The 22,734-nt window shown below is 43.4% G+C and overlaps 2 protein-coding genes across 4 annotated transcripts in view; one reads left to right on the top strand and one right to left on the bottom strand.

Moving 5' to 3' along the window:
- LOC8028067 (hepatocyte growth factor-regulated tyrosine kinase substrate) overlaps positions 1–11,597 on the bottom strand; it is a 38,406-nt gene extending 26,809 nt beyond the window's left edge. The window contains exons 1-3 of one of the 2 annotated variants that reach the window (XM_029968261.3): positions 11,269–11,597; positions 7,416–7,500; positions 5,656–5,731 (exon numbers count right to left, since the gene is read on the bottom strand). In XM_029968261.3, coding sequence (XP_029824121.2) covers positions 5,656–5,731; positions 7,416–7,500; positions 11,269–11,308 — 201 coding nt within the window. In that variant the 5' untranslated portion in view covers positions 11,309–11,597. The remainder of the gene's footprint in view (positions 1–5,655; positions 5,732–7,415; positions 7,501–11,268) is intronic. The other variant, XM_040219559.3, reaches the window with a different exon arrangement.
- A 318-nt stretch (positions 11,598–11,915) lies between these two features.
- Positions 11,916–22,734, top strand: part of LOC115309967 (acyl-coenzyme A synthetase ACSM3, mitochondrial) — a 55,382-nt gene continuing 44,563 nt past the window's right edge. Inside the window, exons 1-6 of one of the 2 annotated variants that reach the window (XM_040219558.1) lie at positions 12,038–12,357; positions 12,512–12,638; positions 12,780–12,879; positions 18,061–18,161; positions 18,321–18,433; positions 21,072–21,190. In XM_040219558.1, coding sequence (XP_040075492.1) covers positions 12,514–12,638; positions 12,780–12,879; positions 18,061–18,161; positions 18,321–18,433; positions 21,072–21,190 — 558 coding nt within the window. In that variant the 5' untranslated portion in view covers positions 12,038–12,357; positions 12,512–12,513. Of the gene's footprint in view, positions 12,639–12,779; positions 12,880–18,060; positions 18,162–18,320; positions 18,434–21,071; positions 21,191–22,734 lie in introns of both variants that reach the window. The other variant, XM_029968234.3, reaches the window with a different exon arrangement.

Genomic DNA, 22,734 nt, shown 5'->3' with positions numbered 1-22,734 from the left:
TCCTCGTGGGATGGTCCTGTCACAATGGTTACATAAAAACTGTCTGCACAAGTGTTCAAAGCATACAATTGCATGAACCAAACGTGCTGCCCTGGGTGGCGTTCTGCCCGCTCACATGCCGTGTCGGGAAACCTGAGCCATCCATCGATGCATGTGTGCCAAACACCTCCACGTTAGGCGATATTTAACGAGCTCTCCTGCATCACTGCCAGGACCGGAAGGGGTTCCTCTGCTGCCGTTCGAGAGAAGTGGGCGGTCCTCGAGATTCGAAAGCTCGAGAAACCCCTGCTGTCGTGACACTTGGTGTACGTATTCATATTTTAGCGTGACAACAGAACAACCAGCTGCATCTTTGTCGGGAGCAACTTGGCAACATTCTTTTCCCTGCGCCGAAGGAGGAAGGGCTGCTGGCAATAATTGGCAAAGCTAACACTGCTCTCATTGGAACACAAGAGACAGCAGTGATGAGAAACTGAAAAACGTTTTTTTTTTAATGTGCCTTTTTTTTTTTTTTTTTTTATTAAAACACCACAGGTAACGTAACTGCCATCGTTTCGTGGAGCTCGACGAGAAACAGACCACCGCTTCGCAAGTTGACCCTCGTGATGCACAGTCCTTGATGATAATTTATATCGACGGGACTGCGGGATGACGTTTCCGGCCGACACTTTGGCCTTGCCTTATGAAGATGATCGCAAGCTTTTGTACTTTGAAAGCTTGTCGTACACACAACAAAGTGGCACCAGGGATCGTCCAATCACAAGGGGCCAGCTATTTATCCACTGACAAGAAACCGAATCCAGTTGTGTCGCACTACGGGAGCTCAGCTTGGGTAATGCAAGGTGCTCATCTCAACGGGAGCATGCAGCCGCTATGCAACCACCTGTGTTATGTTTCTTTGAATTGGTGGCACCAGGAACAGCCAACATTGATAGCTAAATAAAATTAATAAAAAATATGAACCAAATGTCCAGTATGCAGTTTAGTAAAACATGCAAAAAAAAAGGCAAAAATAAACTACCCAGATGCATTTTGGGTTAAACTCTTCTGACAGAAAGGCCGCATTAGAGCAAAGTTTCCTGAAAACTGATTAATTATGCGGCAGCTTGTGAGTCCCTGTGAATATCCCCAAACGTTGCTAAAAGCAAAGTCCGAATATGCCTGTTTTCACCAACTCGTCATAAAAAAGCTTCACGTGAAATTATGACCCTGCCCCAGTTAGGCTCAATTCTAAAAAAAAAGAATTAAAAAATAAACAAAAAAGAAAAAACAACCGCATCTCCACGTGGTGAATGATGTCGATTGGGGCGAAGTTCTGGTGGTGCTTGTCTGCGTAGACGCTGAGCCACAGCATGCCGAGCCTTTCGTTCGTTTTCATCCATGTCAAGCTGCAATCAAATGCTCAAATGCATATGTAACCATGTTCCATACCACACATTCTCTTTCTGACATGGATGAAAACGAACGAAAAGCTCGGCATGCTGCGGCTCACCGTCCACGCAGACAAGCACCACCAGAACTTCGCCCCAATCGACATCATTCACCACGTGGAGATGCGGTTGTTTGTTTTTTCCCTATACGAGCACAAGAGTACGTGCTCATGTGCTCGTTAGCATGTGTGCTCACGAGCAGGAGCGCGTGCACCCGACGGCAGACGGACATACGGACATGGTAGCCCCTAAGGAGCTTCGCCCCTAAAACAGCCCAGAGTTTTTTCGCTTTGAAAGAGATGTCCCATAGCCAGAAACAGCACACAACGAAATGACACCTCTCCCCAGTGTTGCTTATTTAGCGGTTTTTCTGCTGAATTTAGCAATTTTCCGGGTTGTCTAGCGGGAGAAATGGCCGTTAGGAGGGAGGTGTTTTTTTTTCTAGCGGTTTCACATTAGCATTTTTTCTGGCGGTCTTAAATGTTCTAGAACTTGCGTTTGTGCATCGTAAATAACTTGGTTTCTCTGGCAAGTTAGAGTCATGAGGTCATCATTTTTGCTTACTGGCAACAAAATTGTTGTCAGTGATAATTGAAATTCAACTACCAACAGTCAAGTGCTGGTGCAGAGCAGCCTACCTCAGTGAAAAAAAGAAGTAAAAGAAGCCGAGAGAAAGATATGGGAGGAATGAATGCAGGGAAAATCAGCTATAACTATGTATAGGGGACGAAAACAGAAAATAAGGAAGGAATATTGGTACGATAATTTACGGGGGAGCTCGTTGTTATTTGACGCTAGAACAAGAGTATTCAGGACTAGGACATATAGGAAGAAGTATGAGGAAATGGATACGTGCTGTGCCGTATGCCAAGGGGAAGACGAGACAATACCCGTTTGCAAGTCTGGCTTCAGGGCGCTGCCAACTTGCTCGCTGAGGTGCGCTTGGACGCATCCTGATCCGATTACGAAGCCTTGCTAAGGTGTCATAATCGGATTATGGCCGCGCCCAAGCGCACCCCACTGGGCAAGATGGCGGCGCCCTGAGACCGCAATTGCAAACGTGTATAGAATTCGCGACTCCAGCGACCTATAGGGGGCGCCACCACCAATCAAACATGGCGGCTGAGTCCAGGTCGCGTCGGCTCGGCCGGGCCGCCTGAACAGGTGGCGCGTTCAGTTTAACAGATTTTCTTTTGTTTAATGCCCAATTTTATAGGTATTTGAACTGAGACGGTTAAGTGTAGCCGGTGCATATAAACTTGCAGAGCATAGTTTTGTTTTCCAAGTGTGCTTTTCGTTCTTTTCATGTCAAACTTTCATTTCGGAGATTTCGTTCGAAACCGAAACTATGGGCTCTAGAGAAACGGCAATGTGCTAATCAGTTTTGATCATCTAAGGAAAGCGGCAATGACTGCAGAATTCTCCCACCGACAGTAATTTTCAGCCAACTCGCATGCCTCGACCACGAGACTTATCTGTCCGCGAAATCGAGCTTTTGTTCGTATCCGCGTTTAACAGCTTCAGTCGTCTGCTCGGTCAACAACACAGGCTGCAGGAAAATTACGAAAATTAAGCAAGCGCTTCTTGAGCCAAGGAGCATGTTAACCCGCCGGCACCCCACTAAGCAGCTGATACTCGTATTTCAATTCAGGTTTTAGTAGCAATCGAGAAGTCATTTTGACGAGCGGGTTATGTATTATATTACGTACTATGTCCCACTAAAGCGATATTAGTATATTCTTTGGTTTGATATATGAGCTTAGTCAACTAGCTATTAGGTGAACTGCTGAATAAAAGTATATTTGACAGACAGAGAGATACTAAGTTAAACTTAGCCAAATGGTTCTAGCCGGTAGCACGGAGACGAATGCGGACAAACTGAAGAGAGTCTGCATTGGAGATTCACGCAGAACCTCTCTGCATTGAACATGACTTCGAATCCTCAACGAAAAAAAATGAGTATTCTTGTGGCCGGTCAACCTAAGCAATGTAGACGTATATTGCTGTTGGCTTAATTCGACGGGGGTATAATATAAATATTGGAGGCGCGATAGATCATAATGCCGTGACAGCTTCTAACGTTGCGAGACACGTCCCCCACTTTTTGGAAACAGATAATTTCCTTCATTCATCATGTGCAGCGAGCAGGGTTTCCTGAATCAAGTAATTGCGAAACCAACCCAACTCCTTCAGAGTGATCCAGAGGATTTTTCGGCGAAAAGCAGCCAAGACAAATAGCCAAAGCACCGACCGGCGTGGGTGGCTCAAACCTAAAGCTAATCGAACACAAACAAACTCAAGAAAAGCAGCTATCGAACCTTCCCATTCACTTGACTGCAGCATTGGTGTGCCCTCCAGTGAAATGCCTCGTCTGTCGTCCTCCCACTGTTCTACATCCTTATAAAGAAACCCCTTATCAGTTACCAAGTAGTCGTCACTTTGAATGTGATTCGAGACAGACAAGAAATCAAAACGTTTTTCCGGGATTCCTCCCCATCCAAGAAATCGAAAAACTTGATGGAAGGAAACAATCTACTGAGGCTTCGCCACACTAATGAACACTCAGGCAAACTTAAGAAATTCTCGGACCTTCGTGAAATTACACTGTTCGCCATCGCGCCGACAACACGTGTCCGCGAAAGCTACCAGAGATGCGGAGGGGCGCAGAGCGACCTGGACCGGCTGGTTCCCGGTTTTCCCGCTTGGTGGCGTCTGTTTTGCTGGAGTCGCGAATATCTGGTGTTGAGGTGCACGGGGCTTGCCCCAGCCCTCCCGGAGGGGGCGACAGATTTAGCCGGACCGCTGGGGTTTGCAGACGAGAATGGAAGAATGGATGATAAGTGCATTTTAATAACAAAGACGAAATTGGAAGACTGGTGGAAATTATCTAGGAAGAATTGGATGACATACAACTAACTGACATAGCTGGGGACAGGTGGGACAGAGGAAAATTGGAGTTCCCTCCCGCGTGGCGCTGGCCCAAAGTCTCCCCTCTTTCGATTCACTTGCGCTCAACCGATTTTCATAAACTCTAAAATTTTCTTTGGAATGAACTGGACAGCAAGCTAAAGCTACTTTTATTGTGATATTTAGGTATATAGAACTGGCATTTCATTATTAGACATTCTTATAGCCTCTATTATATGACTGCTGTTCACTTTAATTTTTTTACATGATTATATTGTGCTAAAGAAATAAAAATAGCTTTAGCTTGTATGGCATTTCTTTAGGAAGAAAGTGATACCTTTTTTTGCATTAAAATTTTAATAAGGTTTTTTTTAAACCCATGCTCAAATTAGCTAATTAATATTTTATATTGTTGATAACTTTTGACAAAGAAGAAATATCTGAAATCTAATTACAGTTATGGAATCAGCATAGTAAACTGCGTGCCTATGCAAAAAATTACAGACATACCAATAAACAAAAAATATTTTTGGATAATCCAGTGTGACTTTATCAACATTTCACTAATTCTTTACTTTTTTCATATTTTCTTTTCTAATGTTCCCATAAATGGATTACTTAATTTTTTATGTCAAGTTGTTCAGGAAATCTTACACTACACCTTGATGGCAATTATTGTTTATCATTCTTCACACAATTTTCTATGTTCAGTGTCAAAACTTTAACTTCGATTTTCTATTCTTCGTGTTTTTTGTCAACATGCTTAGCCTTACGGGGGTTTTCATGAGGTTTTTATCGTAGCATTCTGGAAACTTTGGTACAGTTTTATTCAGAAAGGACTGGACAACGGAGTAAAGCTATTTTTTTACAATCTAGAGTTCCAAAAAAAAAAAATGATAAATAATGTGACCTTATTAATGTCATAATTGGCTAATTAGCCAATTTTTATATAATATTGTCATTTTGTGAAAATTTAAATAGCTTTATAATGCATGGCAGACCTTTAGCTATGCATCTACATTAATAAAAAAAAATATATTTTGTTGGAAATGGCCTTAACGATTCGTAAGAAATTACGAAATTAGGCAACGCTATTTTTTTATAACTTGAGATATTTTAAAACTGACTTCATATTTAAATTGAGGAACAAGAAGCCCATATACAGAGTGATTTTCATTAGAATAGCTGCCAAAATAAAATAGTCAATTTTAGAACCAGTGTCTCGCCTTAAAATGTCATATCTGGAAAAAAAAAAAAAAAAGTCGGCATTGAGTTGGATAGGTGTCGCAGTCTAAAAGGAGATTTGGCTACTGCTCACCTGCAGTGCAAACAGGGTCACGTGGGGGTTCCTGGTGTACAGTCGCTTCTTGATGGAGCTCACTGCATACTTAGGCCTGCAAAGCAGAGCACAAGCAATCTGTTTTGTCCCTCCACTACGCACACTTAGTGACTCTGTCATATTACCACCTTCCAATATCTAATAGAGCTTTTACAAGGGACACGTGCTGCACGCACTCGCCCTGTCAGTGCCAAAGATTCTAAGTAAATTAGTCGAAAGAATGCATTGACAAAGGTACATGCAAAGGTCACGCTTTTTAAGGTTTTGCTTTAGGACTGTTACTGCTGCAGATGCCAGCACATTGAGTGCATGTAACTATCTTACAGTACGCTCCTTGGTACTCAAGCAATAAAGCAAAATGTCTTAAGAAAACAAGGCCCCGGCTGCTGATCAATGCCTTACAAGAAAAAACACCCTGGCCCTTCCCAAACTCTTATCGCCACTCTACTCGCTCAGGACTATTATGACTCATCAGGGTATCAATGTATATAATTCTAAGCCTTAATAAACATGACGATAGATCAGGGTCAACGACAACACTGTCTGCACATTGTATGTTCCGACAGCTATGGAGGTCACACTGCCAGCGTAGGGTAAAGGATCAAGCTGCTACAGCAGCTGTTTTACAAAATGATAGCACCATTAAAACCAGGTATAAGGCTAGACCTAGTGAATGAGGTCAGATAGGACTAGAGGATGCTCTGCCAGTAAAGAGAGCAAGATAGAATAAAATTTGATGTAGCGAAAAAATTTGGAAAGGTGAGTACGACGTTCAGCTTCAAGTCCTGAACAGAGCCAGAGAATGTGCAAGATGCTAAGCTCCTCCCCACAGTGTACACAAGTGGCAGCTCACAGCCTCGGCTGGCAAATTTCTGTCACATATGCAAAACTTCGGCTTTCTTTATGTACAGGGTGCTGCTGAGCACTATGTGGCCATAAAAATATTTGTATAAACCAATTAACTGAGAGCAATTAAACTTCTCACAAAGGTGTTCTTTAGGTAGTACATTTATCATGCTCAAACTTCATGAGTCAGGGTTTTATAAAAGAAATGTAAGCCTAAAAAAACCCTTGCACTTCTGCTTTACCTTTCTTACTTTCTTCACTAAATGCCAGTTGTGAGTCAGCGCTTGTCTGTATGTTCCTCTACTTGTCTGCATCTCTTGTGCCAATTTTTTTTTTTTTTGTGTAATGTATCACTAACTAGTCCTTCATATGATTTTACTACCAAAATGTCTGTCAAAGTATTGTAAAAAAATGTCCCAATTTGATTACTCATGATTATCATTATTGTTTATTTGTCAATACTGTTCACCTGGTTCTGGGTGGTTACAGGAGTGAAAAGAAAAACAAAAAAACAAGCACGTTTCACATGTTTTATATGCAAAAAATAAAGCACAACCATGCAAGTATTAGTTGTCACATTGGACTAGGCACACAATCTGAGTGTGTTAAAAGAAAAAAAATCGATCACAAGATAACAAATCAATAACAATGTAAACTCGCCTCTCCAGCCTTTCTCGAAGGCGGCAACATTTCCTAACATTTTTAATGTTCACGATATCACCCGCCATTCTTTTACAGTTCTAACAAAAACAAGAGTACTACTCATAAGTGTCACTGTTTACACGTTGGATTTCGTTGGGTGCAGTCCATATTAGGTTTGTATTAACACAATGCCCAGAAATACATTTTTTATGTACCGCCTGGAAACAAATAAAAGTGTATAAAACACTCACTGGACATCTCCTTGACGGATGCAATCACATATCTGCAGGATGGCAGGCCAGTCAGGTTCCAGAAGCAAGTGACTGGTTGCTTTGTCTGGAACGAAAACGCCAACAATTAGTCTTTTTCACGCAGCAAAAAAAAACAACCTAGGTCATATCACAATGGCACCTGGAACAGGTCTTCGGCCGGTGTTCAGCAAAAGAGGTCCCAATGTGGCAACGAGTTACGTCGCACGACGCGGTGTGTCACGTTGTCAAACGTTAAAATCCCCGTGGTTGGTCATAGAAGTTGTGGGCAGCGTAGAAGTTTGCCGGTGTGTGCGGCTACCTCTCCCGGTGGCTAAAATACCTGCAAGGGGGACTTTCTGGTCACGCGACAGAGGGCAGGAAATACCTAGCATTGCAGCCGATTCTCCTCGGCAGACGCAAAACTTGCCCGTCGTTTTCTTTTCATTCTCGCTTAACGCCAACTTTCCCAGAAATAACTTTACATGCCGATCCTAAAGTACACAAATTCGGTTCATCTCGCACGTATCTCAACCTGTTCACTCTCTTGTGAGTGCAAAAGCGGACCCAAATAATCGAAGTAAGGACCGATTTACGGCATCCATTTGCCTGTCTCGGCATCAACTATTTTGTACTGCCTAGTCAAGGCCGACGCAGCTTCCACGGTGCTCCGATGCCGTAAAAGCTACTTCCTCGAGCACGTCGCTTCGTTTGGCATTTCTTTCACACGAGTGCACGTGCAAATGAGGTGCGAGATGAAGTCACGCGCTCTCGCAGCAGTGCTGAGCTGAAAATCTGTAGAAGCTACGATAGCCTTGACAATGTAGAAGACGGTAGTTTACGCCAAGATTTTTTTACGTGTAACTTGTGCTCATGAAGCCGATCGTGTGACCTAAAAATCCCCCTCGTGGGGTTTTTAGCCAACGGTGGAGATACCCACATTCACTAGCAAACTGCCCCTGCCTGCTGAAGCTTTTATGAATTGTCAAGCTGGGGGAGCACCTACTGCGTCTGCCACATACACCCCCACTGTTGTGACACTGCCAGGATTCTGGCAGGCAAGAGCATGACACGAGTGTGGCATCATCAGGCAGAAATCGAGGAATCACGAATGAGGGTATGGTAGACACATCAGTCAGAGATGCATTTCAGGAAACACTCATTGTAATCGGTTCTGTCCATTAGCAAAAGCAAGGCCCTACAGCCCTACCTTGACACTGACACCCCCCCTTCCCCCCCCTCAAGTTTGTTAAAATTTTTTGCTAGGCAATTTAATGTGGTGTTGAAAGACTACCCTATCGATATTTTGCTAGAGTCACATATATTTTTAATAAAGTAAATAAAAAAATGCAACTGCTTGAAACAGAAACGGGGCTGGGGAGGATGAAGAAATATAGAGGAGAGCGTTGCCAAAAAACACGTGGCTGTGCAATTTTTTTTTTCTTTTTTCAATTGACATATTTGTGTATTTTTAGAAGCCACAAAAAATGGGTATCATATTCCTTTTTACATTTTTTGTGATTCTGTCTAAATCAAAGACAACGGCACGTGACCAGAGAGAAGAGAGTGAGCGAGACTTAAACCGGCCAGTTCTCAATCGGCGGTTTACGGGCGGAAAGAAAATGAATTTCAAGCAGCAAATTGTGTTCTGGGTATGTGGGTTTTCATGTGTCATGTACAAATAAAAACCTTTGCAAGCAGAAATACCCCGTCAGTGTACCTTTAAGACAACTTTGTTTTTTTTGCGAGGATGACGATCCTTCAGCATCCTCATCTCCCAAACTGCTAGGGCCCTGAAGCAGCGGAAAGAAGGACAAGACTCGTCATGCCAAAGTAGGGTAAATGTGGCAAATTTACCCGATTTCTGGCAGTTAAAGGTTTAATGTCAAAATATTAGGTGACAAACAGTATAGACCCGACATGCTTCAAGGGGGATCGGTGACCAAGTGGGCTAGCGCACACCAGCTCGGAGCACGTGAAGCGAAAGCTCGCGCTGCAGAACCCAAGGATCTTGGGTTCAATCCCCACATATGTCCGTTTCGATTTGGATGAGCATCGTATTGGCGTGCGGCCGTGTATCATTACTGCGTAGTGCGCGTTAAAGACCCCAGGCTAGTGGTTGTACTGCACTTGCTAAATTGTTCATCTAGAGTTGAGAGACAAATCGCTCGTTGAAGGCAGACTAACTTCAAGGCGGAATCAACATACCCACAACCAAATCTTCACGGTGTTGGATATCTGAGACTACTTTAAACCGTTTATCATAAAATGTCTGTCTAGCATTCTAATAAAACAAATTATTGGAGAAACCGAAAAAAAAAAAAAAAAAAATGGTTTTTTGGAACATGGAATTGGTAACCGAAACCGTAAAAATTAAAACCATAGAAAACAAGAATGAATCCGATATCAACAGGAAACGGTAACCAAAACATATTTTTCGGTCCGAGTCCCTGCTTTGGACATGCATTTGCCAATGCCTTGTTTTGGTTATTTATTTTGAACAATTTATACAAATAAGGCAAACAGATGTGCAACCCTTGGTGACAAAAGCTGAAATGCGTCAGCGGCAACCAGACAGAAAAGACTATGCAGTCTAACGGGCAGTGGCTGAAGCTTCGGTGGCAGCTGCTCAAATTTGTAAACGCATCCCCTGTGAATGATACCTCCCGCCCTCTTCTGCGTGTATGATAGCATCTATCATGTGTCCCCAAATAAGAACACTGCCACTGTCGCTTATGCTTCGCTTGCTGCCTGCTGGTTTGCATGGCCTGTACTGCCTTGTCAACATTCGTGCATTCCAGCCCAAATGGCCAGTGACTGTACCTGCGTTCCTGGCATTCTCCTTGGTGCGTAAGCAACTTCGCAAAAGGTTTATTGAATAAGGCATGCCACTAAGAAAAAAATGTAGAACAGATGAAGGGCGGAGATGGGCATCTACGCACACTTCCATCATTCCACCTACATCACAGATCTGCAACAATGAACAGAAACTCCCAACTCACAAAGAGGAAGAAAGAAAACGCGCTTCGGTCGACCTTCGGCTAAACAGCCTCGGAAGCAAGAAATTGGGGGGGGGGGGGGGGGGGGGGGGGGGGGGGGAGTAGTCACTGCTTCACATGAATGCTGGCGATCTGACCTTGTACACTATCAGCTGCAGCTTTATCAACCAGGAATATCCACTTCCAAAACACACCAGGTCGCTATCAACAACACTTAGATGCATGTAACAGCTGTGGACAAGGCCTGACAAACAACATTTTGTCAAGAAACTCTGCTTCATTGATCTGAGGACGTGTTTTTTTTTCTGTTTTTGTTACAAAACAGATTGTTTATGGCTGTAGGTGAATGAACCAGCAGCATGTGCTTATCTATGCAGAGCTAACAGATAACCCTCCAGCCGTGCGACGTCAAACTACGTATGTACCACATTGAAGGCTGTGCATTCCTTTTTCCCCGAGCCTTTTAGTCTGCCAGCGCCACCAGGATCAACGAAGTTACTACCATGGACGAAGCTTGAGTAGTTCCGCTTCGACCGAGCAATCAGAGGACGCTGACTCACAGCTCTCAGACAAACGACGTGCTGTTTACCCAAGTTTGTTAGTCGCAATCACCCGCAGACGCTCTAAAGGGCAATCAACCAGCCCAAAACACACAAGACGAGACATCCAAATCAGGCACGTCAGAACGGGTGCAATACGTCTACGCAATGATGTAACGTTCGATTACCAGCCTTCGTAAGTCCATTTTTTAGGCGGTTCGTAGATAAGAGGGCAATGCGGGTTCGGGGGTGACTCATCGTCTGATGAGAGAAAGCAGACTTTGGGGGTGCTCGAACGGGGTTTGAAGGAGTACGTACCGAGCAGTTTATCGAATGCAGCGGTCGACCAGCTAAACATGGCCGATTTGGGGCTGCCCGTGGCTTGGGCGCTCGGGGCTCAACGCGACGTCGGCGTCACCGAGTTTGCGGACACCTCACTGGTAGAGGGCTCGCCTCCCGACGACAGTGTAGCGGCTACCACCCAGTAAATCGTCGTCACGGTTGCTTGTTGCACTTGTATTTTGTTTTCTTTTCACTGCTTCCTCGACGCACAGGAGGCTCAGCGCAATCAGGTGACAATGCGGAGGGCGGGGGGGACCCCAGAGAATATTCTCCCCCGCACCGCACCCTCCTCCTCCTCTGTTTGCGATCGCAGCGACTCTGAGCGACTCTATGACGCTTTCTAGTCATGTTCTAGTCAAAATGTATTTCATACTATAAATGTAGATATATTTTTGCGCGTGCGTTTAAGTCCTATGATTCAAACTAAAGCGACTAATATTAAAAATATTACTTTTGTGTTAGTTTTCGCGGCTTACCTTTAAATCAAGTACGCTTTAGGAGTGCATTTTTTTATGCGTACACGTATGTGACTACAGTGTACGTGACGGTCAATCAATGATAAAAGTCAATTTAAATAGACGCTGATTTGACGCTTCGTAACTTTTTTTTTTTAGTGAATTCTTATTATGACGTTTAAGATGGCGCAAGTCACCTCCCAACACTAAACCTCAACACAACGGTTTATCTATTCGTTCACTGTTATTGTTTTTGTTTTCTGACGCACGTGCTCAATGTCACGTTTGAAAGGTTTCTCACACTGCTGTTTCTCGTTTTCATTTCGCTTCCTCCCTTTTTATTTACAGTGCTTCGATTCAAGCTTAGCATGGACCATGTCAAAAGCGCGAGCGATTTGCTTTGGAGCCTTGGCAGCTTCTGCAGCCGCCAAGGCTACAGAAGGCAGCCACCAAGGCTGCGCTTCTGCAGCCTTGGCGGTGCAAAAGCGCTCGTGCAGCGAGTGCTCCTGTGAAAGGGTCTCAGGGCAGTCGAGGTCAAGGCAGGCCAAGGACGATGCAACGGCTCACGCTTGCAGAGCCTACGCAGTTACTATGCTGAGGCAGTGCTGAGGTGAGACGAGGTATAACTGATCTAGCTGCTAGATGGTCGGCCTTTGTCACTTTTGCTTTATTTTATTTGATATACCGCTAAAGAAAGGCCTGAACGGCTCTGCCGGACGGATTAGAGCATTATAATAATAATACAGCATCGTCCACACCGATAGGAATGGCATCCATGGCTGTTCTTCGACGCCAATCCTCGGGACCTGTGGGCTGGATTCGGAAACTGCGCGGGGTTTACGGACCCAGTCGCTGCCGTCGTCTGCACAACAGTCTGCAGCAGTCTCTCTTGTGAGTCAACGCGCTTTCGCTCTCACCTTACTGAAAGTCCGATCGGGTTGCGACATAATTATGAAATAAAAAAAAAAAAATGTAAGAGAGACAAACGTATGTTGGTCGTGATCGCGTGCATTGACTAATCGTGATTTGCAGAAATGGCACTGCGGAAGGTTACTGGAAAGTTCTGGCTGATCCACCGACCAGGTTCAATTTCCCTCGTGACGTCATCGACTTTTGGTCTACTCAAGAAAGGGTAAACGCATTTTGTGTATCCGTGACTGGGCAGCATGCTGAACATTACTCAGTCTATTCAGCTCAAGCAAAAAAAAAAAAAAAAAAGCCACCTTTATTTTTTTTTTTTTGCTGTTTTTAACGTTATATGATTACCTCAGTTACAGAACTGCTCATAGACACTGCTTGCACGAGCAGTATTCCCTTGCACTCACCACGACTCTCCTCCTGCCGTTCGACGCACCGAACGGCTGCAATAGAAAGTGCAGTGTATTCTACGGAATATGTTTTGAGGCATAGCGTCTAGAGGCGTTCCACCAAAATTTGAAACACCCAGTTTTGAAACGAAAATCTTGACGGCGCTTTAAACTACGGGCGGACTTCATACATCATGCTTTATTGCACTTGAAAAAAAAAAAAAGAATGGGATTACGACAGGCATGCTAGTTCGGTGGAAAGGGGGGGGCCCATGCATCTCGTGTGCCCACCGAACTAACCTATCATAGGCCTAAAGAAAAGAAAAAAAAGCAATTTCGCGGAAGGGGGGTAGCCTCTTCTGCAAGAGTTCCGCAGCTGAGGTAATCTGTAGCATTGGCTGTCTCACACACTCACTCACAACATGGCACTCTGCTCCAAACAAACCTTCGCTAGGGCCGTTGTTATGAACAAATGCGTAAGAACTCGATGTGAGGTTAGAAATTGTCTGATAAAAAAAGTAAATAATTTTTTGTAAGCATTGCGTCTCCTCAATATCTAATCATGAAGACTTTTTCAATTGTCCGTACCATAAAGCGATGACAAAAGCCCGTAATAAACTTTCACAACCAGTTTTGCCTTGCTAGCAGACGACTCAATGGCTTCGCGGGTTCTGTGGTTCTTTCTGACGAAGTACAAGACCACGTTGAATGAGGTTGGTGACGATTGACAAATCTTCTGTTCTCGGGGTCAACTTTCTGTGGGATTTCGGAAGTCAAGAGTGCGTGAGCTTGCGAATGCCTTCCCGTGGAGCTTACTTTCATAATATTTGAAAAGGTGAAAACACTGTGAAGCCGAATGATGTATGACGACGACGTGAAGTGTATCAAGTTCTAAGTGCAGGCCAGCACACATTTCAAGGATTTCTGACAGCAAAGCTGCTTCACTGCACATCTGTGTGTTCAAACGAACTGTACGTCTGTAACAGATACTGTAAACGACTTAATTTTCGCGAATCGGGCCAAAGCTGTAAATTTTAAATTATTTGCGAGTTCTAATTTTTGCGAATCGAGTGTAGCTTCCGTAGCGTTCACATATTGCCCGAATTGTTCGTGGGACGTAATTTTCGTGAATTGTAGGCGATTTGCGAAAATTAGGTCCTTGCGAAAATTTTGTCGTTTACAGTAGATATATATATTGTTGCAGATGGAAACAGATTGACAAGCATAAAACAGAAAATAAAGATTTAATCGGCGAAGTTGTGCCTATAAACAAAAGAAAGGATGAGCGTCAACGGCGCCAGCAGTGAGCAACAATGCGTCGGCGTGACAGCTGGCTGTGGGTCGACAAGGCTGCGTTCGGCTCCTTATTTGTATACACTCTGTGTCTTGAGCATTTGACCAAGTATGCTCGTTAGTGAGCTAGGACGAGACTGACTAGGCAAGGTCACTCTGACCTCCTTATTTTTTACACTCGGTTTAAGGGTAAACTCAAATCTTCTAGAGGCACGGAGAAGCATTCCTTCTCAGTCATGCACGCTTGGGGTTTATGTTAAAGCAGAAGAATCAGTAGGATTTTTTCTTAGTTTGATGATTATAAGGCAGGGACAAAACACACACCCGTATTGCGAGCCTGAGGAATGAAGTTAGGGGTCTCGAACCACTAGTATGTTTCTTTGACTACAGTGCATGTTAACTGCAAAATCGGAAAGAGCTGCTTTGATACTGCTTTGATATCATGTTCTGAACAGATGCTTTTCTCGCTATATTTTTAGCAGTTCTCCGTACGTGTAACGATTTCCGTCGCACAGTATTCCTTGTCACACGCGAATACAACTCGTTTTTACAAACCTGATTAGTTTTCTCAATAAATCAATTCCAAATAAATACAAAATCAAAATTGTATCATTGTGCAAACGATTCAAGCTGTTGTAGACGGCATACTTCAGCCATTCCGTCTGTGTTTGTCATCCATTCTTCATCTGCAACAGGCATCTCAAAATGTCTTGAGGACCTGAAGTTGTCGTAGCAAATATTCTCGGCAAACTTCTGTCATGGTAAGTGTGAAATCGAGGCTTCCCTTATCTATTATTTTAGACGCTTAAATTCCATGTGCGACTTTTGACTGATAATTTTTTCGGAGATTGATCTAGTCTTATGTATTCATTCATTACAGCGCCCCTAGCAACAGTTTGTTTTGGAGTGGTGACGTCACACTTACGGGGTCGATTTGCTGAATCATGTATCCCCGCTTGGTGGCTGCAGCTAAGTTCGGCCACTGGACGGCCATCTTGCATGTACTACAATCGTCCTTTTGGAGCATTGCAGAGGCTGGACGGCAGCGTGCCGAAGACACGTTTTCTGCTCGCTTGTCGTCATTTGTTGAAGAAGTTTTCTAAAACTTTGTGAAGACGGTCATAGTTGCCTTTGAGAACACAAAAAATGTTTTATAAAAGCGCAGCACCTTAGGAAAAAGTGCTGCGTCTCTGCGCCATCGCACTCTTGGATACATATCGAGAATCGACGCTGTGTGGATCTGTTTTGCAAGTGCAACGTGCGTGAAGATTTATGGGCCTCTGGAACAGCGTTTTCATTTACTCTGGCGGCTGCATTTGTAACTTGCGACACTCGCAGTCCCAAAACGAGCTTGATCCAGTAGTGACGGAAAAGGGGTTACGGAAAGGGCGACAGATTGCACACGACCATACGGGCCGCGTTTCAAAAAATGTTCGATCTCACCGTTTTATACTTTTTTTGCATTCGAAAACATATTTTGCTCCAGAGCATTGCTCAATTTCTGCTGCCATGTGATCCATTCAAGTAGATTTAGAACATAGCCATGGTTAATAGTGCATATCAGCAACCACTTATTTTTTTTTCCTTTATTGATAGCAACTCACCGGAACAGTAGGACGATCTAGGACTCCGTGGTGGATATATGATGCAAAGACATCTATGCTCGACAATCCTTCAAAACTTTGCCACGGCATCGATTCTTGATCGGTATCCAAGCATGCAAAAGCAGACGCACAACTCTTCGGTGTGCTGGCAAGCTTTGTGTTCAACGAGTTGTGTCTTTTTCCTGCGGTGCTGCACTTTCATTAAAATTTCCACGTGTTCTCAAAGGCAACTACAACATTTATTCGAGGTTTTAAAAACATCTCCAGCGAATGATGGCGAACAAGCGCAAGACATGTCTTCAGCACAGTGCCGCCCAGGCTCTCCAATGCTCCAAATGGTAGACTTTGGTACATGCAAGATGGCCGTCCGATGGCCGACTCCGCGGAGCGGGGAAGTGCGATCCAGCAACTGTCGTAGAGAACAGTGGTCTCACATATGTTCACACAGTTTTCCTTTCCTTACTTGTACCATCTTTGCCCTTTCCCTCACCATCTTGCCTGTTTTGTCTCGTCTGCTACAACCGGTTCTGCACCTACCGTTCCCGACATTCACTGCTTGTTGGAAAGGGTAAAGTTTCCATTTTTCCATTTCCACCTGTAGCTCTCTGTGCAGTTGAGATAGGTACGAGATGGCAGTTAAGTATTGCAGCATCCCCCCCCCCCCCCGTTTTAAAAAAAACAAACAGAAAAACTTCTTTTGTTGCAAAAATAAATTGCCAAATGCTCATTCTCCATCCAAGTGTAGCGCTAGCGGTTTGAACCAGGTGCCAGTTTCTGAACTAACCTTTATCGTATTCAAAAGTTATATACTGTATTTTACAGACTATAAGTCGCACCCTTGTATAAGTCGCACATCAATATAGTCAGCCGTTTTCGCAAAAACATTGGTATTTAAATCGCACCTCTTTCACGGTTGACGTGATGAGTTTTTTGTTTTACATGTATTTTTATCGCAAAATCTGAGTTTTGCGCAATCGGCTAGATTGCATGTACCATTTGACGTGCACCTTTGACGTTTTAACTCTCGAAAAATGCCCATAGCATGGCACTCCCTGGCGAAAGCAATCAAGTTTTGTTTTGCAAGAAACGGATGTGAAATGTGCAAAATGAGAAGGCTGTCTGCTTTATTCGAGCATACACATGCCAAGCGGACGAATGTTTAACATGTCAGACTTTCATGAACCAAACTTTGGACCACTAGGCCTAGCCTTGGCCAAGTCACGGAGACGACACGAGCATCGATGCTCAGGCAGATAAATTAATCTCGACACACTTCTTTGGATATCGCTGGAAAAATTGGCTGGGCACAATCCTTTTAAATGTAGCAGCACGGCTGGAGCATGGCAGATAAAAACTGCTCATCAAACGGCAACTAAGAATGATGCGAGAAAACTTTCTGCAATACGTGCATACCAGCCTACTTACCTTTCAATGTAACTGGACTGAAGCAAAAAAATAAAGAACCATGGCTGAATTAGGCAACATCGATCACATGCTGTGTAAATTTTATTGTCACTGTCTTGCTTGTCCACATTGAGCAGCTTTGGAGAAACCTAAAATTTCTCGCTTTCCGTTTCGGTTACAAAAAGTGTAGAAGAGTGCGACTGCAGCAGTGTTTCCTGGAAGGGGCAACACCACCTATGGCTACGTGGTTGCAATGCTCTACAATAGATGGCGCGAGGAGCATAAAAAAATTGCTTCGCAGTGAATTAAAAAAAGCAAACAATGCATATATGTTGCAATGTTATGTCAAACGCACCAAGAAAAATATTCTGAAAAAAATGCGACTTATACACCGAAAAATATGGTATGTGACTTCTTTAACAATTCAATGAAAAAACGGGACCCATTTTTCAAAAGGAAACGGGAAGCCCCATTCGGCCTCTGGTTTCCCTTTGAAATTGTCAGCAAATCGTGTAACTTTTGAAGATGATAACGTTTTGTTATGATACTTTGGCATCTTGTTCGGAATGCTAGCACTACATTTGGGCGGAGAATGAGCGTTCAACCATGCATCGTGTATTTTTTCGGTAGAGAAAAAACAACAAAAAATACTGTACATTTATGGGGGGGACACACTGTAACACATAAATTTACATGTCGTTGCAGGGTGCCAGCCTGAGCAATCCTGCATTTTGCTTTGCGGTGGAAGATAATCCTAAGGCAGACGTGAACTTCTCTTACACGGAACTGTCGTCCCTTTCAAAAAGGCAAGGCATTTTTTGCACCCAGAACACTCTGTCAATATTTCTCAAAAACGTTTGGTGGGCTGTCCACAATTTTTCTGACAGCCAGTCATTGTTCATCACTTTGTATCTGTACCATCAGTAGAAGCAGGAATTAATTCCAAATAATGGTTTTATGATTAGGGTTAGCGGTGTTCTTAAGGATCAGCTGGGCCTCAGCAAAGGAGACAGGCTCATGGTCATCCTCCCAAAGACACCAGAATTTTGGCTTATCAAACTGGCGGCACTTCGATGTGGTGAGAACAATAATTTGTTTTCTTTGCTTATAACGTTCTGTTATACCTGTTACAAAAAAAGTTTACAGACTAAAATGGCTTGCAAAATCAGCAACTCGATGTATCAAGCAGTAAGTTTTCTCGAACATGTCTTTTATTGGTCTAATCGATTAACGTCTTAAACCTAAAAAAATCTTAACTCGGTACAAAAATATAAATAAAGAATAATATTTTCAATGGCAGAGTGACAGTTCTAGGGAAGAGATAGAATGACGGCCATGTTTGTTAACGTTGTATACATAGATGGCACCACTAATGCCAACAAACATGCATTTTCATGGGCAATATTTGTCAGGAAGAAGTTCCCAGTAAGAATTTTTATTTTATACACTTTTGAAACATATATTGAACCAGCAGTATATTCATTCGAGAAAGAGTTGTCCGGCCTGATATGCCAAGTTGACGATTGTTTTGGGCCATCTTAGTGCGTAAAGATTTCTTGGGGACATGATGCACAATGCACGACACAGTGCAAACATGCGATTAATATTTACTATATGTTTTTCACATTTTATTTGTGTATCTCATTGTTGGATAGGAAACTATGCTGCCTAAGCTGGTATCCTACCGCACTAGTAGTTTTCATTGCAGCAATTCAGCTGTGAAAGAGAACCAAAAAAACGTTGGAGATTGCTTGTTTGCTAAGCGCGCATGGCACTCCACGAGGTTTGGTGATAAAAGCACTCATGTTTGGTACAGTGCAATCCACTTATGACGATACCACATATAATGACATACTCCTTTTAACTATCAGTTTCTAGCAGACCATGCGATTTTGCGTGGGGTAGCCTGTCCAGATACAACGATAATCGGTTATAACGACTGCATTTTCGGGTTTTGTCATTATCGTTATAAGTGAATTGCAGTGTATATATAGGTCACAAAACCCGATTCCCATACAGCGAGTGCATTGTTCTGTAAGTGGACGAAGCAATCAATATGTGGTATTTTGCACAGTATTCTGATTGGGGAAGAGCGCTATTGAATCATTATCTGTGTCAGAGACTAATTTTTAGTGAGGCCTAACATATAATAACATAGCCGCAGGAAAGAGTGACGACGCTGAAACAAGGGCCGACTAGTTAACCTTTTTTACGATTTTGTGTTTTGTTTTTAGGCCAATTCTTGCAGCTTCTTTATGCACTCCACTTGTGAGAAATTAAAGCTTCACAACGCTGCTGCCATAGTCGCGTATCGCCATTTCATGCCTCCATTTATCTACTCTTGTCGGTGCGCACCGAACCTTGTTGAGAGTGCGACCGCTTAGTTCGTCGGCTTTAGGAGGTTGAATGCATCCCATCAAATACATTGAGTTTATTCTGGGAGATTTTGTGTCTGCATAATCAAAGAAAATCTTAAAGAAACTTCCAATGCAGTTTAAACTGCCCACAAAATAATTACAGGGTGAAACAAGGAGACGCCAGGCTCTTTAAATCGACCGGAAAATTTGGTTTCTTAACCTATTACGCTACGACTTTGTGCAGCGTTGCCCACAGATGGTGCATTTTTTTTTTGTAAAATTTGCAAAGAGCGAACTTACCTGAGGAAAAAGTAAAGAAAGAAAAAGGCTTAGCTCCTATGGAAACGCATTGACGCCTCCAGTCTGCAAACAACACGGTGCCGTTTCGCACGGGAGACAAGAGATGGTGCAAGCGGTCGCGACGCCAACTGCTGCCAACGAACGAGCAGACGATGCCACGAGCCGGCCCTTTTGCAGACAAGGAACTGCAGTTCCTTGCTGTTACTGTGCCTGTCTTTTTTGTTTCTGCGACTGTCGCCACCTGCGGAATGCGCACCGCTTTTGAGTCGAAAAGATTGTCTGCTAAAAAGGCCTGCTCTCGGCGCCGTATGCTCGTTCGTTGGCGGCGTTTGTTGCGCCTCCAACGCCGCCAACTGTCCGGTGACCGTGCTCACATCGATTGCCATCCCATCTGTCTTCTTAAAGAAAGAAAAAATGTTTGCGCAGTCGACAGGATTCAAACCTGTGCGGGGAGACCCCAATGGATTTCTAGTCCATCCCCTTAACCACTCAGCCACGACTGCAAGACGAGTAGGGGGCTCTGAGATGTGGTAGTAACTGAAGAGCCGGTGATGTCATGGATGAAGCGTTGCATGTAGCCGCTCAACGTCTATACAGGAGAGGGCGCTGCGGTCAAATGCTTATATAATCGCGTTAAACTTTGCATGCATTGGCTCAACGTTTATAGACGAGAGGGTGCTGAGGTCATGTGCTCAAAAAATCAGTATCATCAGCACCACCAGAGCTTCGCCCCAATCAACATCATTCACCACGTGGAGATGCGGTCATTTTTTTATAAAGTTTTGCTGTGGCATCCCCAAAGATAGCCCACCCCATGTTTTTCATCATTTATCTCTTCATTTTCGGTGGGCGTCCTTACGGGATTTTACGGTACATAGGAATACTATACTATTGACAAAACACTTCATAATAAATAAATGTATAGTGCATATTTCTATACCAGCTGTTCTTTTTTTTTTTTTTTGTTGACTCGTGCCAAATCTGCATGCTTACGTGTATAATGAGCTAAAATATAATTAGGAGTGAGTATCTAATTCCGAAAACGACATCATGCCGCAGGCATCATTCTGACGGCCTGCACGACAATGCTGACGTCCAAGGACATTGGGCTTCGGCTGACGAAATTTGCACCACACTGCGTGGTGGCAGGGGAAGGACAGGCGGACGCAGTGGACCAGGTCTGTGGAACCCGCCGATGCTCCGGTAAACTTTTGCGTGCTATAGTCGCCGACAGGGCGAAAGCGGCAAGTAAGAGCTTCAGTTGTACCGCCTCCAGTGCGAGCTTCCCGCCTTCGACAACGCTTAGGTGTCTCGCACACCTCAAACACGTGCGCGCAGCCAAAACACGGCAGAAGGTACGAAGCACGCTTTTGAAACCGGCAGACATGCCTTGACGTTCTCGCTCTGTTGGTGGCTCTACAGTGACACCATTTGCAGGGTTGGGCAGTATTGCAATACAAATGTATCGTGGTAGTATTTTAGAAATACTTTAAGTATTTATATTTCTGCATGCAACTTTTCAATCAGTATCTGTATTTCAGTATCGGAATACATTTTTGGTGTATTCCTCATATGGCAACACAATCCGGGGCCAATGTATCTCGTTACAATATTCAAGAAATCGGTGACCCCCATGCAGAGGGTCAAGAGACTGGTTCTCTTCTTCTTTTGTACTTAGAGGAATAGAAGGTACAGTAAATGGGACCTTGAGGCTTTGTTATCAAGCAGACCGAGGTTTGTTTCGAACATTATGGCCCCGACATTGGTGCCTATCTTCACTGTTTCCTAAAGATATAATATGTCTTTCGGAGTAATTCAGTTGAGCAACTTTTTGTGTAAATTTAAAACGTTGAAGGCACTGTCAGTACAAGCTTTACAACTGTACATTGCTCTCCCAGCCCCATTTACTAGGGCGAGCATACATTTTCTTCCTTCTGATCATCAAGTCAAAGAACATCATTTCATTTCAATGCTACATCTTGAAGTGACCATGGAAAAGGTACCGACATGGGGCTAGAAGATGCTGACCTTTCAGGGACGTTTGGGTAGATATGAAAGGAATTTAGAGGTTCATGTGATATTGCTTCGAAGGCGCACAATATATCTAAAGAAGAACTTTACCACATTATGGACGGAAAGTATTTCCAACCTACTGAAAACTCACTTAGTTCTTACAGCATTGCATTAACAGGAAAATGGCAGTTCCATGATAAAATAATTTTGGGCTCGAGAACACTTATGTTTAACTTTAACCTTTACCTCACAGTTAGTATGAGGCTTGGTTTTCACTGGAGGGTTCATTTCTCGTCTAGAAGTACAAACCCTGTCGACGAAGCCTACCTATTATTACCTCCAAGCGTGGACTTCGTATATAATGAAAGCTAAAAAATATATATATTTGCTTGGTTTAAAGCTTTCCCAGTGTGAAAGTGGTCTTAGTTAGTTTTAATATGAGCACATTTTTTTTTTACATTTGTGGAACGCTTAATCTTGTTCACTAACAGGCCTCTTTGCCCAAATTAGCAGCAGCTGATCGACAAGATATTTAAAAAGCTACTTCTCATCATATAAAAAAAAAAATATGTCGCACAAAGTTGTTTCATTTCTGTTCTATAAATAGTAACTTTTTGCTTGTTATTTAAAAGTTCACATCACAAAAAAGCTTTTTTTTTTTTGCGGAAAATGTATGAGTGTTAGTGCCCCGGCAAAGTGTATTCCTGTA

Source organism: Ixodes scapularis, unplaced genomic scaffold (assembly GCF_016920785.2).
Source record: "Ixodes scapularis isolate PalLabHiFi unplaced genomic scaffold, ASM1692078v2 PGA_scaffold6__148_contigs__length_123643588, whole genome shotgun sequence".
In the NCBI taxonomy this organism is placed as follows: Eukaryota; Metazoa; Arthropoda; class Arachnida; order Ixodida; family Ixodidae; genus Ixodes; species Ixodes scapularis.
Note: the sequence above shows the minus strand (reverse complement) of the source record. Positions and strands in the feature narration are given on the sequence as shown.